General features: G+C 33.4%; 1 protein-coding gene across 2 annotated transcripts in view; it reads left to right on the top strand.

Moving 5' to 3' along the window:
• The window catches only part of CDH9 (cadherin 9), a 57,271-nt gene that overhangs the window by 17,540 nt on the left and 21,065 nt on the right, over positions 1-18,666 (top strand). For both annotated transcript variants that reach the window (XM_065753240.1, XM_065753241.1), the window contains exon 2: positions 1,126-1,420. In XM_065753240.1, coding sequence (XP_065609312.1) covers positions 1,126-1,420 — 295 coding nt within the window. The remainder of the gene's footprint in view (positions 1-1,125; positions 1,421-18,666) is intronic.

Raw genomic sequence — 18,666 nt, 5'->3', positions numbered from 1 at the left:
CTTACGTTTCATTTCTATTTAAACATAGAATTTGAGTAAAACCTAGAGTAAAATCTAGAGTAAAATTTTTACTGCTATTGATCAATATATTTTCAGGTGAGTGACATACTATGTTGTTCTACTCAGAGAAAATAAAAAAGAGCTAGATTAAGATTCTTTCTATTCATATTTGAAAAAAATTAAGGTTACTGAACTGTGGTCAGATGTGACTGTAAATATATATCTGAGGGATATTTACTGGAGATATTATTTTAAAAAACAACTATATATTCCTGTAAATTAAATTATAGGAGTAGAATTCAAGAAAAGAGCATTGCATCAGAATTTCTAAAATCTAAGACAGCTTCAAGGACATGCTTTGGCTGTTGTTTTTAAGCACTTTTTCACAATGGTATTGTACAGCAAGTAATCAGAACCTGCAAGTTCACAGGTATACTCTTTTGAACTCTTATGGAGAAGTGTAGTAAGAAAAAAACTGTAAAATCCCACTTGACGCTTTAAAAATTTACCTCCTAGTGTTCTTGCAAATTATTTCACCCATGTGGAGAGGACTAGAAGGAAGGTAGTAATTAACTGAGGCAAGATCTTAAAAAAAAAATTGGAAACACAGGTTGGTTAAATCAAAACACGTATAGGTGATTTGGGGGAGTTCAAATGCTGTAATCCTTAAGATCTACTTCTTACTGTTACAAGATACCAATGCAAGAGTACATTATCATTAGTCAAAAAATGGGAAAACAAGATTTATTCTCCAAATAGAGACTTGGGAGTTTTACCCCTCCCTGTCATCTTTGAAGTCTTCAGTAAGAAGACTTCTATCAGTTTCTTGACTGACTATTGAAATAAGTGTTATCTTTTGTTTTATGGTGATAATTTTGAACACTACTATATCATCTTATATATTCCCTTGTGTCATTACAAATTCCTTAGAAATATTTTTTGTGTATGACTGAATCTCAAATTTGTAATTTTTTCAGCAGTGACACAGAAGATAACCACTGCTGACCCCAATTACAGTCAAGACTGTACAGGCTTACTATATATACAGACAGTATATGCTGAATGATTTGGTCTGTAATAACAATACATATATTTATAGAACTCTTCTTTTCTACCTCCCTGAAGCTACACACTGACCAAGATAAAGGAGATGGAAATTTAAAATACATATTAACAGGAGATGGGGCTGGCAGTCTGTTCATTATAGATGAAAATACAGGAGATATTCATGCTGCAAAGAAATTGGACAGAGAAGAAAAGTCCCTGTATGTGCTACGTGCCAAGGCTATAGACAGAAAGTCTGGAAGACAAGTGGAGCCAGAGTCTGAATTTATCATTAAAATCCACGATATCAATGACAATGAACCAAAATTCACCAAGGATCTGTACACCGCCAGTATTCCGGAGATGTCTGGAGTTGGTAGGTAAAAAATTATCATTATGTAGAATCCAAACATGCTTGGGTTGATTTGGAACTTGCAAGTAATTTATCTGAGATACTTAGCTTCTGTGAACATCCAAGGAAAAAATTCTGATGTCAATAATGTAACATAAATGATTGATTCATGCTTTTATTTATTTGTTTAATCTTCATCCACCTTTAAATTATTTTTTTTCTGCATTATAAGCTACTCTTTTGCTCTTTTAAGCCCGCTGGACCTGCAAGAAATGTGTGACATGCAATTGTTTTATCAGTTACCACAGTTTTGTCACAGCTGAGAATGTCATTTCTATAAAATATATTTTCTTTACATTTACAAAGTGTAATCTACCGAACCTTTCTGTAGCTTTAGAAACAAACCACTCAGCAAGTAAGTATGCAAATCATATATCATATATATCATATAGTATGCAATTCATATATATAAATGATGCAAAATATCTTTCTACAACTCTGAGGGATTTGGTTTTAAATTGTTGCTTTTATTTCTTTCTTATCAACATTATCAAGATTATTATTATTTTATTATTTTTTTAATACCAAACACATAAACACCTTTCCCAAATATATAACATCTTTGGTTAAATAAATACTTTTTCTTAAGAATTAACAAGTTAAAGCAATTCACAGCTGCACTGAAAGGTGTGGAATGCCATTGGTAGTTGGGTGAGAATTATAGCCTCAAAGTAAAATAAGTCTTTGAGCTTTGTAGAAATATTAATGTCATAGTATTCATAAGTACATATTCATTAGAGGTAATCATGATCATCTACCTATTTTGTTTACAGTAGAAATAATCTTTCTGATAAGATGAGTAAGTATAAAATACATTAGACTATGGTGAACAAATAAGAAAGTAACTCTTAAGAGTTATTTACTTATGAATTATTGTAATGGTTTCCAAAATTGGCCCAGGATGATGCCATTTCTAAGATGTAAAAATAAAACACCTATGAATATTTTTGAGCAATATATATCTTTGCAAAAATAATTTCCTGAAGTTAATAATTATCACCGAGTATAATTGGCCTTCTATGTTGAATGACATTGGTGGACAAAGGAAAGGCAATTGATGCCATCTACCTGGACTTGTGCAAGGCTTTTTGACATGGTCTTGCATTACACCCTTATTGAATCAATATCTAAATTGAAGACATATGAATTTGAAGTGTGGACTATTTGATGAATAAGGATTGGTTGGAAGGACATAGCCAGAGGCTTATGGTCAATGGCTGTCTGTCCAGGTGGAGGCCAGTAGCGAGTGGTATCCTTATTAGGACTTAAACATCTTTATCATTTACATAGATGATGGCATTGAGTGCATCCTCAGCATGTTTGCTGATGACACCAAGATGTAGTAGTACTGTTGATAGTTTAGAATGAAAGAATGTTATCCAGAAAGATGTTGATAAACTTGAAAGGTGGGCCCTTGTGAACCTAATGAGCTTCAACAAACCTAAGTGCAAGGTTTTGCCCTTGGGTCTAGGTAATCCCAGATATGTACACAGACTGGGAGAACTCACTGAGAGCAGCTTTCCCTATGGAAAATCTGGAGGTCCTGGTAGATGAAAACCTTACTACAGGACAACAGTGTTCGTTTGAAGCCAAGGTGAGGAAGGTGATTGTCCCTCTCTCCTCTGCCTTTGTGCAGACCCATCTGGAGTACTGTGTGTCCAAATGTAGGTCTCAAACACAAGAAATACATGGAGTTTTTGGAGAGGATCCAGAGGAGGACCATAAGGATGATCAGAGTGCTGGAATACCTCTCCTGTGAAAAAAGGTTGAGGGAGCTGGGCTTGTTTAGTCTGGAGAAGGGAAGGCCGTGGGGAGACCTCATTACAGTTTTCTAATACTTAAAGGGAGATTATAAACAGGAGAAAAATCAGCTTTTTACACAGATAGGTAATGATAGGACAAACTGAATGATTTTAAACTAAAGGAGGGGTGAATTAGATTAGATGTCAGGGAGAATTTTTTCTCAGAAAGGGTAGTTAAGTGCTGAAATGGGCTGTCCAGAAAGGAGGTGGATGTCCATCCCTGGAGGTGCTCAAGACCGGGTTGAATGGGGCCCTGGGCAATCTGAACTAGTACTTGATCTAGAATTTGGCAGCCCTTCCTTCAGCAAAGGTTTGGAACTTGATGCTCCTTGGGGTCCCTTCCAACCCAAACTATTTTATGACTCTATGATTCTATAATAATGTAACCTGACACTTTTTTAATAATGAGAATTCCTACACTACTACATGTAATGTGAAGAGACTTAAAATAGTTCTTTTAAAGATTCATGCAAACAGAAAAATCTTTTCCAATTCAGAATTTTTCCTGATAACTTGTGAAGGAATCATGGAAAGATATAGGTTCTCACGCTTTGGAATTGTCTGTTATATTTTAAGTCTATGAATTGTCTGTAAACAGTAAGGATGAAGAGAATATAAAACTACGTATTATAAACAGAAAAATTGTCAATAAAAAACACAGTATAGAGTTGTACTGTGAAGACAGCACTACAGAAACAGGTTTTAAGTGGTAAAATAAAAGCCCTTTAGTTTTCAGTGTGGAGGCAAAAATGGAACATGAGTTGCTTTTTGCTCTGCTTTGACGTTATTTGCATTTGGAACAATAAATTTACACTAGAATGTCAATTCTTAGCATTTGAATTTGAGTGAATAAAAGTAATTTTGTAATTTATCAAAGCAGCAGAGAAGAAGGCGCCAGATCCAGATCAGTGAATTCAAGGAGCAGAAATTCTGCATTTCTGCAGTTAGTCATAAAAATGTTAATGAAACAACATTTTGTAAAAAATACAAAGAGTTATTCTTCCTTGGAATATCTTTTCTCCATTCTTCCAGGTGAAGACATGTAGGTTTTACAATTAAGTAGACATATAAGCTTTCTTATTTAAGTTTGGCTTGCGTTGTTTCATAAAATAAGTTAATACACTCATTAGTTTCACAAATACAGGATCCCACTGGTTTTAAGGTTTTGTTGCTATTTTTTATGTTTTAATAAAAAAATCTTTAAAGATAAAAGAAGTTTTGTTACTTATAAAGATTAAACATATATTTTATATGCTTCCCAAGACAATTCCTCTTCACTCAGTGCACTCCAGGCAAGCCAAAAGTTTGGACACCCATGTTTTGGAAGAAAGAATTAAATGCCTCTTTAGGGCTGTCTACAACAAATGAAGAGAATGAGTTGCAAAATAAAAGCAAAAATCCCTAGCAGAGAACATAGAGTGAAAAAGTCAGAGTAGTACTGTATTACACACTATAAATACTCAGGATGATGACTGTTATTTTTTTATAACTGTGTGTAGACAGATCCTTGCATGCCTAACGAAATGGTTTTTCTGACTGAAAAAAACTACAAAATACTCTATACCTCTTTTAAGAAACAAATTCACTCACAATGATAAGGTAAAAACTTCTGGGAAGTTTTTAGTTTCTTACTATTGTTGACTTCTTTCTTTTATCTTAAATCTAAAGATTTTTTAAAATATAAATATTAAATCTATAGTCTTTTTGCAAAGTTAACCACAATGACTGCAGATTTTTATGAACACTCAGGATGTCACTGTGATTGAGAAGCTGAACTGAAATCACCACTATTTTCCATATGCTTATGTATCTGTTATTCAAATTGTATGTCTTACTACATACTTCCCACTGTGTTACTGACTGTTTCTTGGAATAACTAGATCTAGAGCACACAAGGGAAAAAGATAAGCCAACACCTCTGACAGAATGTGTGATTTTCAGTACCAGTAGGCAAAACTCACTCATGTCTAACTTGTTTGATAGTGAGAATGTAACATGGATCTTCAATATAGCCTATCCAAGGCCAGAAGGGATGAATGCTTATTTGCGCATTAGTTTATGCTTCAGTATCTGCACTTTAGCCATCAAGCTTCATGTAAATTAACTTGGCTATGCTTATATTTGATCCAGTCATATCCCCAGCAGCATTATGGGTAAACCTAAAACGCTGTTTAGCAATCAAAACTAGTGAAGTGAGCTGACTGCAGTTTAATTTCAGATAGCTTTTATGGAAATGATCATGCTAAATGCTCACTGTGATATTAAGTTAAAAAATTAAATTAGAAAGTTGAAGAGATTCTAAAACTCAGTAACGGAATTTCTTATTAAAGTCAGCTACAGTGCTGAAGAACTGCTGGTTAATAACTGCCATAGCTATGTTTATGAATAGAATAGTAAAAGAATTACAGATTGTTGATATTTATGTTAGATGAGGTAAATTGATTTAATGAAAAATAGTTTCAAAATGAAAAAAAATACTCTAGTTGGAACAATGAATGTTAATCAAATAAAATGCAGAAGGTAGAGGAAGACAAAGATGTTCACACAGGATGTTCAACATTTAAAATTAATTTAATGCCAAAACTGTGAGATGAAATCTTGGTCACAATGAAGAGTAGGTGGACTTTAAGCATGATGTATTATGATTTGGCTATATTTCAGAAACGTGGTAGGTAGAAACTTCTGAGAACACAACACGTTTCCTTCATATAGAAGGAAAACTATGTCTCTGATCATGATTGAAATATATTGACTTCAACTTTCAGGTTTTCATTAGAGACAATCTGTGAAGGGTCAAACACATTACACCAGTGCAAAATTTGATCTAAGTATTTTTCTAAATAAAATGTGATTGTCTAAACAAATGATCAAATATTAAAAAAAAAAACCCTGTAAATAAATATATAAGTAATCCCCCCCCCCCCCCACACACACACACACAGACACACCTCACTATGACAGCCACTTTTCTCAGAAAATATAAAATGTTCTTTAGAAATTTTTGAAAAGCTAAGATAGCAATGTGATATTCTGTGGATAAATCCCTTTTGACTCCCGGGTCAGTATTATAATGCTCTCCTGTACCTGTCTTGATAATTTTAACTAGTAAAGCTTACAATTTTTTCTCATTAAAAGTCTTTAACTTGTGGCTGATGACTATTTTCTAAAATATTTGTTTCAATTGATCCTATTAAAGGAAGGGATAATGCATAATTTAGATTAGCATTTGTTTCTCCATATTTAACTCCACTGCTATTTTCTGGATTTTATAGATCTAAGGAAAGTCACTTCCTCATTCAGAATTTCTGTATGATAAGGTTTGTGTAGTGTGTAAGGAGGGAGGCAGACATTTTAAATGCTTAAACTTAAAACTGAACATTTTCCCATGAAACTACTTTTATTGCAGTTCTGGATAGCTAAGTTTGATCAAAGGATATTATACAGGAAATATAGGGATGATCATTTTAAACTCTGGCATACAAGATTACAGCATGCCCAAGCATGCTTTGCGTTTAACATCGATTTCAAATTAAATATACATGTATAAAATATAAATGCAAAGAGAAAGACAAGAAGACAGATCAAAATGAAGTAAAACTCACATGATCATACTGTCATTTTTACTACTGTGTTCTGTATACTGCAACATAATTTACACAATAGTTGTGTTAGAAAATTCCAGTATTGTTATTCACCCTTTCTGCATTATTTCTTGATAATATTATCAAAACTACCAATGGATTTCAATAGGACTGCTTTCTGATATTTATTTTAATTATCACTTTTTCATTATCATATAATTATAAAGCCACATTTCTCGCAGTTTGGTAATTCATATTGGAATATCTTAGAAGACGAAATGCAGCTTTTATTTTATTAAATAGCAATGAATTAATAAAATAAAAAAATCTGAACAAAATAGAGAACTGATTGTGTTTTATATTTTAGAATTTGCATATGTCATTAGGCATTAATCAACAGATTTGTATAAGTGACTTAATGGAGGCAATTTTTGTCTTCCATTTTTCAGCAGGAAACAATTGTATTTTCTCTTCTGCATTTTTCCCTGGTTTCAGATGCTTATAAATAAGTAAGTGTGTGGATGACCTTCTTGATTTTGCTGTAAGTTGACTAAAACTATTTTGCTAACCTGCAATATTATGTACTTGATTACATACTGTCGTAATTTGCATTCTTTTATTGCAAGGAACATTTATTTCATATTTTCCTCTTTCTTTTTTTGAAAGGGGTATTTTTCCTTATAAGCATATGAATAAGAACTATCAAAAAATACAGTTTAGATGGATAGGACAGTATATGAGAATTGTTGGGATATACATGTAGTACATGAAGGTAAAGACAAAACTGAAATAAAATCTATAAATTTTGGAAAATTTTCCTTGTAAGTTATGAGATAAACCACAATTCCCTTACAGTTCATGTGGAATGTGTTACTGTTGCACTTGAATGAATTGAGAAGCACTGCTTCTCATCAGGTTAATAAGATTCTAGTCAGTGATTCTGAAGAATTTAAATAATTCAAAAGCTAAAGATTTAATTTTCTTGACATGCTTTGTCTGCTCTCTAAACTACAAAAAATAAAATTTAAGGAGCTAGTTTCACTAGTTTTGTTCCCCAGATCAGATCACATACTGTTAGGTTTGTACCAGAAACTGCTCATGAAGTGACAGGAGCATACGAATGCAAAGTAAAGCATGAAAAACAGGAGATACTGCTAATAGATAAACTAAAAATGTCTTTATCTATTCCATTTTCTTCAGGTACAAAGTTCTTAGATCATCTTAACATGTTTCCCTTATTTATTTTATTTTATTATTTTATTTTCTCGTGATTCTTTGTGATACTACAATACAATTCTCTCTGAATTGTAGTATCACAGTCACAGGGAAAACTGAAGCCATCGATTAATTCCCTATGAGCAATAACTCTGTCTAGGTGCTATTTGAAATGGGACTTTTGTAGAACTGCTGTCAGATCGGAAAGGTAACTGGCTATTGCTCTAAACACAGTGTAGATACTTTTCATATATCTTTTTTGTGAGAACTGAGTGCTGCCAGCGTACTGTGAATTCTTTGACCTCCCCTAAGCTCCCAGAAGCACCTACCTGCTCACCCTTCATGGTCTAAGTTATTTCTCATAGGAATAGATAAGATGAGGGAACTTCTGATGCAGAAATTAGGATAGTCAAATTTAAAAGGACTACATATGGCTCTAGGCTTTGTGAATTGTACGTCCTACACTTAAAGGATGCAATGAAAAATATAAATCTGCATGTCTCAATTTCCCACCAATCAGTGGAAGACTACGTATGTTCATCTACTGCAGCAATGAACATGTTCTCAGAGTGACAGAATTTTTGCCAAGTGCTGGGTGAAACTAAATGTGGTTTCCTTTTATCTCTCTTTGAAATTATTCAGTACAATACTATTCACCTGGCTACTTTATTGCAGCCATTTTATTATTTCTCATTATCTATATACAAAACAACAACAACAACAAAAAACTACAAGAAGCTCTAGATTAGAAGTTGAAATTAGTGTTAAAATTGTTTGCATCACACTTACACTAAAGGTTGTTTGATGTGTCCATTTTACTTCCATTTACGTCTGTAGTTTTTCAGTATAACACTCCAGTCTCTGAACAGAAGCCTAATGGGCCTGAATCCTTGACATCAGTACTTCTCACACTGAAGCACAGTACAGTGGGATATGTTCTGCATAGCTAGTGTTATTTTCCGTTAGATAGGGTGTTAAATAAAGTTCCTTTCATCTACCATGGCCCCACAACTAAAATGTAGACATCTTAATGATGTTCTGAAAATAAAAAGGAGCAACAATGCTGATTCAGCCAATAAACCTACCTTCTGATACAAACATATATCTCTTCTACGGCATTTGATACAAAAATGAATGACTTTTCACAGCCACATGCAATCTGTTTTCAGAGCTACAGTAAATACCAAATTCTATACATGATACCAGTTTCCAGGCACCATATTTTCTCATTTATCCGCTGCTACATGTATGGATAATTTTGCTTTTTTTAAGACGATATAACAAGTGCAATGAGACCCTATTTACATGACCATATTGGAGCTTCCAGCAATTGATCTGCTTGTGCTAAGGGCTGGCATATCTAGGACTAATTAAAATGGTTAAAATTAGGAACACGTATGTCTCTATGAGAAGGAACACACTAAATAGAAAATAGGTGTGTAAAAATCTTTATTGGAACTAAAACACAAAAAACATTAAAATAAGCAAGCTAACAGTAGCAAGATAATCTGTTGTCTAAAGCTAGGTTTCTTTAAGTTCAAGTGACAGCATTAATACCTCGATTTACATCACACAAATCCACTTTTTTTTTTAAACCATGCAGTTTAGCTAATTAAGTAATCTTTGGTGCCTGAATAAAAATATTTCTTTAAATGATTTATGAGAGTGGGATTTCTCAAATCTATGGGTACCATTAAGCAAATTTACAAACTGTATTTAGAAATATTATTTCGTTTTTTAATTCTCTTAAATCACAATGGTAAACTTCTGGGATGTTCACTCAGTCTAATCTCCTGAACACAGAAGCTTGCAGTCCTTTTTGGAAGCAAAGGCAGTTTTATGGATGCTTGACTATACATTTTAGTTGCTAATGTTACGCAGCTAAATGTAAAATGTCAGGCTTAGTTTTTGAAATAATGCTAACATGATTATCTTTTGAAAGTAAAACACAAAGATAGTTGTGTTTGTTTGTTTGTTTGTTTGTTTTCCAAGAGACTTCTCAAGAACTGTTAAATATTTCCAGAATGTGTAAGCCTCCACAGCCTCCCTGGGCAGCTTGTTTCCGTGCTCTGATACCCTCAAAGTAAATAAGTTTTTTCTCATACTCGGAGCCTCCTTTATTCCAGTTTGTACCAAACTTCTCCTTGTCCTGTTGCTTGACAATATTGAAAAAGCAGAAAACTTCTGCAGGTGAATCATTTGGCATTCTAACTCTTTGGAAAACAAATAAAATGTCTGACAATAATCACATTAAATTCTTGTGACTTAGAATCTCCCAAAATTTTACTTTAATTTTGTAAGTTTTTATCTTCACATACATGCACACGTACATATATATCTATATTCACCTACGTAAAATCATGCAGGTTCTAGTATTGTTGTGCTTTTGTCTAAAAAAAGTACTGATATAATTAACAAAAACAAAACAAAAACTCACATATAACTAATATAACTTTGGAATTTGTTTCATTGTCTCTGCTTTAGACTAGTTTTCCTCATACTGAAGCTCTGCTATTATTTCCACAGATATCCGCAGTGTCTAAACACAACAGAAGCATGAGGCTTTCATGAATCACATATTAAACTAATGTAAATTTGAGTTTATTAATAATTTCTTCATTTACTGAATTTTCATAGACATTTATAATTTTCTACAGCTATCTTAATGTTTAAAGAGACTAAACATCTAAGCAGGAGTTCCCACAGAGGATGAAAACACTACCAAACTAATAAAAGTTTTGTCAACCTAATGTTTAATAATGCACTACATTCATAGTCAAAATAGAGATGGACACTCTGTTTCAGATCACAATTGTCTCTGAAGCTGGCAAAGGCTAGAAACTGTTAAGATTTTTATTTACTTTTATTGCAGAATAATTTTGAAGATACACATGAGATTCTATTCCACTAAATAGAAATCTACAGGAAAGAAATTCTGCAAAACCTAATAGATATTAAAGTCAAGATTAAAATGAGAGTGCAAATGAAAGATAAGTACAGGAAGCAAAATAGATCCTTCATCATAAGTCACACAACTGTCTGCACTACAGTGTAAAATATAGAGCCGTACAGTCTTACACATCAGAAACTTGAAGTTTAGTCCTGAAAAGTGATAAATCTTGAATTTTTTTCTTTTAGGTCTGATTTCTGACTTTTAAGTAAAGATTTAAATGATAGACTTAATGGAGGTCCCCAGGTAACTTATTTGTAGGGGGAAAAATAGTAAAGCATAAAGCTCTTCATGAATAATTAAACAAAGGACATTCTTCAAGCTGTGTTTCATGAAAGAAGGTCTTGACAGTAGAGAAGAAATAAAATAAATATCCTTATGATTACTTTATTATTTTGTAATTTAGAAAATATAAATAACTTTGAATACATGACTGAAGCTGCTACTTATTAATCAGGATTTTTAATAGATAGATAGCATACTGTAACATTTATGAACTACAGCTTCTACTAGCAGGATCAAGGGGGAACCAAGTCTTCCTAAATTTTTAGTAAGAATAGCTGAAAAAATTGTTTTACACTTCTGAAGCTTTTCAGGAATTAAGGTAAGGCAAAATGGGAAAGATTCACAATTCATTTTTTTTTTAAAGAACCACAACTTTAAGGAGTTTTTAAGTGGTGGAATATCTGTTTGACTTGCTATGGATGGTACTTGTTAGTAAACTTGCCTCTTTTCACACACTGTAAAGGCATTCTGGACAGACAGAAAGTAATTAAGGTAATTGTTGTCCATGAGCCAGCACTGTGCCCAGGTGGCCAAGAAGGCCAATGGCATCTTGGAGCGCATTAAAAAAGAGTGTGGCCAGTAGGTTGAGCAGATAGATCTTCCCCCTCTACTCTGCCCTGGTGAGGCCTCACCTGGAGTATTGTGTCCATTTCTGGGCTCCCTGGTACAAAAAAGACAGGGATCTTGAAAGAGACCAGTGAAGGGCTACAAAGATGATAAAGGGCATGGAACACCTCTCTTATGAGGAAAGGCTGAGGTACCTGGGTCTGTTCAGCCTTGAAAAAAGGAGACTCAGAGGGGAACTGATCCATGTCAATAAATATCTATGGTGTGGGAGGCAAAGGGAAGAGGCCAGACTCTTCTCAGCACTGTGTGGTGATAGGACAAGAGGAAATAGTCACAAACTGACGCATAGGAAGTTCCACACGAATGTGTGTGGGAACCTCTTCACTATGAAGGTGATGGAGCACTGGCACAAGCTGCCCAGAGTGGTGGTGGAATCTCCTTCTCTGGAGATGTTCAAGACCCACCTGGATGCCTACTTGTGCAACCTGGTCTAGAAAGCCTGATTTGGCAGGGTGGTTGGACTTGATGATCTCTAGATGTCCCTTCCAACCCACACAATTCTGTGCCTGCATCTCTGTTTGTGTCTGTATCTGTATTGAATTATCCAGTAAATTATGTTATTACTTGTTGCATACATTGGTTTCATTGGAATTTAATTATATCTGGAAAATTTAACATATGCATAACATCACCAAGCGCAGAAACAGTCAAGTGATGTGTTTCATCATTATTTTGATTAGAAACTTTAATGATTATATTGAACTTGTGGTGTTTTGTGTGTTTGTTCACTTGTTTGTTTTTTAGGTTGGGATGGAATGGTGTTTTTTTTGTTTTCATTTCATGGACTGAAAATACTTGCTCTGCCTGAATATCTATTTATTTAAAGTACATAAAACATGTTGAACAAAATTTAAAAGACTTTTAAGCTGCAGTTCATTAATTATAGATACAGATCACTTTATCTTGTTATTTTAGGAAATGCAATGTAAGAGGTAATCAACATTAACACTCGAAAGATTCTAACTACACTTATACTGCAATTTGATGGCATCAGTACTGCTTCAGAAATTATTTGCTTTATGGTGAGAAGGGAAAAAGAGAAGCTTTCTCAAAGAGTAAACATATACAGCTTTGTTCACCCACCAACACTTCTATTTCTCATTCTTTTTACTATTTTCCCCTTCTTATTGTGTATATTACAGTTTTCAAATTCTCATGCAGACCATCTGATGCACTTTGCAGTCACAATTACTAACAAAAGAAAACTGAAGTTACTATATCAAGATATTGAACAGCAGGAGGGCAAAGGATAGAGGCTTTGTTCAAATTTTCCATTCTTTCCAGCTCAATTTCAGACATTATTTTGCAATGGTATATGTTTTGTACTCACTGTCAAAAGCTTATACATCACACAGCATTTCAAACTGATGAGACAGAGTAGTTTAGCAACATTGCATCTTTCTGTGCAGTGAAGCAATCGTTAGTATGTACTTTAATGCAAGTCCTGATAATGCACTCTAAAATATGTATCGATTATTTTGTAGAAAAGGAAGCACAGTACAAAACTGCAAAGCATCAAAACAGCACACCCAAGAAGTGATGACAATATGTTTCTTAAATTTATATAATACAATGGACTCTTTCAAGAGTAAAGCTGGATAAATATAGTACCTTGTATTTTGGGAGTGAGTAGTAAGGCCCATTTAGTTTTACTGGTATGGAGGGAGAGCAAAAGAAAGCTATACTACTTAGCATAGCTTGGTTGGCTTTCATTATTCATAAATTACTTTTAGTGACACTAGCACAAATTATTGTGCCATTGGGTGATGAGAAGCCAGTCAAAACAAAGGTAGAGCACCCATCTGCAGGAGTTAGCACATCAACTGACTTCTGATCCAAACATTATATGAGATTATATACATCAAAATATGAGACAATATAGAATTGAGAGTCATAATAGACTCTGAAGTCTACTGTTGGACTATAAAAATCATCAGCTGATTTTTTAAAATGTTTTTGTTGTTATTAGTATTACTATTTTGTTTTAATACATATTTCAGCATATTACATTTCAAAATGTGGTTCAGTAATATATATGAAAAATATATTTTAAGTTCTTTCTTAGTTTCCCATGTAGTTATTGTTATTCTTGCTTTTTTGAGTACAGTTCCACAGGTTCCCTATTTGTTCTAGTTAGTTTTGTTTGTTTTTCTCAGACATGCCCATTTATTACTCTTTTAACTTAATCTATTTTCCTGTTGACACTTTCTCTTTTTCTGCTTATTTTCCCTTTCTCTTCTTTTATGCTACTAACACTTTGACCCTTTTTATATCAAAGAAAAAACGATGTAGCAGAATCTCTCCTAAACTGCAGTCTTCTACTAAGGAGCTAAGTTCACTTTGCAATTTCCTGTTCCTTCAGCTTTCTAGGTAGGGCTTGTCTTTGGGCCAAACTTAAAGGTTAGGTCTCAACTGTGTTTATTCCTAAAATAATGTGATGTGATATACTCCAGCTGATGAACTAACAAGATATTGATGATGAATTCTATGGATTCATATATTTTTTTAAGGCCTAGACATTTCCATATGACTGCTTGTAGTTCACAATATTTCCAGTCCATTGCCAACACAGATATTCCATCTATTCAAATAGAACAACCTCTTCTTGAAACTAAAAGTTGTTTCCTATACTTCAGTATTTCTGTAGCTCACTTAAATTAAAATTTTACTCATAACTTCAGTAGTGGCATTTCTATCATACATCCAGATGAAAATAATTATTAGATTCAAGTTGCCTGAATAAGCTATCTAGCCACTTATCTTCCATATGATTTTAATAAAACAAATTTCCTGGTTTTGACTCCAGAGATTTTCCAGGCCCTTCCCAAATCTTGTCAGCTTGTCAAAGTTATCCTCTTCTAAAATCTTATTTCCATGAATAAACTTGATGAATAGCAGACTGTCAATGTACTTGAAAACAGGAAGCAAGCCCAAGAGCTTCTCCTTTAGGGAGACAAAGTCTTTCCTTCCTCTCCACTTACTCCAGCTGGTCTTCTATTTCTGAAAATGAAACAGCCTTTCTGCTTTGAGTGGAGCTTTCTTTTGAACAGAGCTAGGGAAAAAAAGAAAATGAAAAAAAATATTTTGTGTAAAAATCAGAACTGATGGTGTCAAAAATATCCTTTCTCATCTTTTTCAGGTTTTTTCACGTGAAATGACTTTTTGAAAACTTTGTATTGAAAGATTAAAGTCTAAACCAAACATTATTATTTTTTTTTTAATCAAAAGTTGGAACAGATCTGAAATCATGTTTCTATCAAAAAAAGTCAGAATCAAAGACAAAATGCACTTTGTAGCTACAGAATTCCCTTCGGAAGTGAAATTTCCTGGTTCTGAATGATATTTAAAGCACTGCCTGTCACTGGGATTCTATGTTGATGAAGGAATCTTGGAAGACACTGTGTTAAGAATATAATGTGCTCATTTGCTTCATCCAAGATGGAGATTACTGTTCAAAATGAAGGTCACTAAAAAAGTTATCAACTAATTAACATTTTCAAATAGACTCAGATATATTCTTCTGATTGTCAGAAGCTGTTTTAATTCATGTCAGCTGAGCCAAGCAGGAGCAAGTGCATGTTGGAGAGTAATATTATAGATAAAAATAGTAAAAGCTGTACTTATTTAGTAGAAGACCTCTTGTACTACAGCAGTTCTCTGTGGGATATGTACACACCATGCAAAACATTCTGGTGTCATGTTATGAGACCTACTTTAACAGGAACTCTTTCAAGGGCGTAGGACCACATAGACCCCAAACATGCTAAGGATAATTCAGAAAAGCATTCTCACTTCAACAGCTTTTTCAAAATTATGTCACACTCCTCATGAATATTGGCAGTCTCTGGAACTCTGTTCAGATGCTGTCCTAGATATGGAGCAATGCTCTAATTCAGATTTCTTTTTTTGGTCTCCACATTCTTTTAAGCACACAAATGTAAGAACACACATGAACACATGAACAAATTATTGTTATTTTTTTGATTACTACTGAAGTAATTTTCACATTTTCACCAGTATCTTTGCTGATGTGGTGGGTTTCACCTTGGCTAGCTGCCACACACCAGCCCAACTACTCTCTCACTACTTCTCAACAGGGTACAGAAAAAAGCAAATAGAAAATCCTGTGTATCAAAATAAAGAAAAGACTTATCAACTGCCATCACAGGCAGAAAAGACTGTACTTAGGAAAGGTTAATTTCATTTATTGCCAAATATAATGGAGTGTAACGATGAGTAACAAAAACAAAAGCTAAAATACTCCCTACCATCTAGGATCAACTTAATTTCTTCATTCTCTGTTTTGCCTCTTCCTCACCTTGCACAAGGTAGCAGCTGTGGAAGCATCTCAAAAAACTTCTAATGTAGTAGCAGCCTTGTTTGTATTTTATTCTTCTGAAAAATGTGAGAAAAAATGTGAGGAAAAAGGTTTATTGTGAGGTAATGTAGACATAAAAAAAAAAATCCACAGACAGTGGGTATCATCTGGATGAGGTTGAGTAAAGGCTATAACGAATTTAGATTAAAAAAATAAAAAAACATCCAAGCCCTTTTCACAACTTTACCAATTCATTCATAGATAGTGTTAAGTTACTTCAATATTTTGTCTTTTCTGTTTGGATTTCTAAACATAGAAATTTAGAGAAATTCCTTAGAAAAATAGCTTTGCATGCATTGCCTGCCATTCAGGAATATTCTCTTTTCTAACACAATATACTTTTGGCAAGGAGGAAAACAAACTGCTTGCTGATAATATATTTTCTGAGGACATGTTTCTGTTACTCACTTCCCTTTGTGGTACTGTTAGTTTACTGAGAAGCTGCAGGTGTTTTAACACTATTTTTTAATCACTCCGCTGATTCAGACAAATCAAAGAAAACATCAGTATTTGGTAAACTATAATAATATCCACATAAAATATCTACATAAAGTATACTTAATTTGTTTGATAGTGACCTCCAAATTTATTATATGATTATAGCTTTTGTGTTCTCCTCAGCAACCATATTACATGGCATTTGAGACTCAGCAAACAAAAATATGCAAGACAAATTTCCCAAAAACTGCACTGAGTGTGGGATACCTTCCTTTAAAGAAAATATCATTCTCATAACAGGCTTCAACATTCTGGTTTTCTTCAGCAGAACAGGAAACTGGGGAAAATAAAGTTAATGTGCGTTCAGTTTTTATGACCATACTCTGTCTCAGTCCCAAGACAGAAGTTTACATTCTAGATGCTGAAATGGCACACAGTGTAAGCATATGATCCTACTGACAGAGACTTTCCTTTCCATTTTAATCCTAAATAGGCCTGAGCTTTAATTTATCTGTTGCTATTTTTTTTCTTTTAAAGCAAATAGAACTTAGGGTATTTTGCAATTCTCAAAGAATATTCTTTATTTTACACCCAGATAAACTCTTCAGCTGGACACTGTTAGTGATAAAATTATCCCAAAATATTCACTGTTTCAGGATTAATTTTATAGTTTACCTTGGCACACAGATGACCTCTGTTTAACTAGCCAGAAATAATCTAGATTGCTGATTGCAAAAACCTTTTTCAGAATTTGATACATTGCAACAAAGTCTTTTTACAACCTTATTCTGCTGATTCTTTGCAGGAAAAGAAGTATTCCTCCTCTCTAGTCATGCTATTCAGATAATTGAAAGAGAGGGAACTGTTAGTCTTATGTAGTTAAAATTATGTGCAAACTCTTATGTACTATGTGAAAAGAGATACATATAACAGGACATAACATGCTCTCATAAATCTTCTGGTTTGGTTTCTCTGCATTTCTATTTTCCCTAGCCTATCATATATCTGGTGCAGCTGAAGTAGAAATCATTCACTTCAACATCATATATGACTAAACATCTTCCAGGTTTGTAGTCAGGCTATATGACCACAGATTGTTGGAATGTACTCCAATCTAGAGTGGCTAAAGGATTAAAAAGAAAGGATAGGAAGTTATATCACTTAACCTTTGTTTTATAAGACAAGTGAGATACACTAACAATATCTATCCAAAAGCATAGTAAAGAGTTGTTTTTTTTTTTTTTCTCAGTAAGCCATCAGCCCTCATTATGAAGTTAAAGGTCTTTACTGTTTTAGCTGCTAGACTGCCTGCATTTATACAGAAATTAGTCAGATCTCAATTAGGTTAACAAAATGCATCCTGATATCTTGAAAATTGCTTAGAAGTAAAAGCTTGAGAAGAAGACTCTTTTGTATATATTATATGTTTTTAAATATTATAGCTGTTATTATGTAGGGCTTTACAATAGTTTTCATTTGCTTCTAATCCATGAATTACACATAATGAATTGGCTCACAGTTTTTTTAATCTCATATAGACTATGCTCTTGTTGTGATCAGAGGACATCAGTAAACATTTTTTATTCAAAATAAATGTTTATTAAAAAACTTACATTATGGTTTAACAGAAACTATTTGACCGATAGTAGGATAATTTTAATTAGGATGAAAAAAGTACAACACATTTTTGCAAAATGTAACTAAGTTTTAAAAATATTTTACAAATTAGGGTGAGACAAAATATTTTTTCAGTTTGACTTTGGAATATTTTGAGGTTTTCTTCTAAACAGAAAATTAGGTTAGTACACTATTTAAGCCAAACTTGAATGTCATGATAGTCTTTTACATGGAGTAGATATCTATTTTTTTAAGTGAACAGTCTCTACTGAGGCCCTGTTCACCAAAAATAATCTTTAAAACTGTTTCAGTTCATT

The sequence above is a fragment of the Cyrtonyx montezumae genome, unplaced genomic scaffold (genome assembly GCF_038088225.1).
Source record: "Cyrtonyx montezumae isolate F1298 unplaced genomic scaffold, pur_monq_1.0 scaffold_8, whole genome shotgun sequence".
NCBI classification, from domain to species: domain Eukaryota; kingdom Metazoa; phylum Chordata; class Aves; order Galliformes; family Odontophoridae; genus Cyrtonyx; species Cyrtonyx montezumae.
This window is presented reverse-complemented; position numbering and strand designations above follow the sequence as displayed.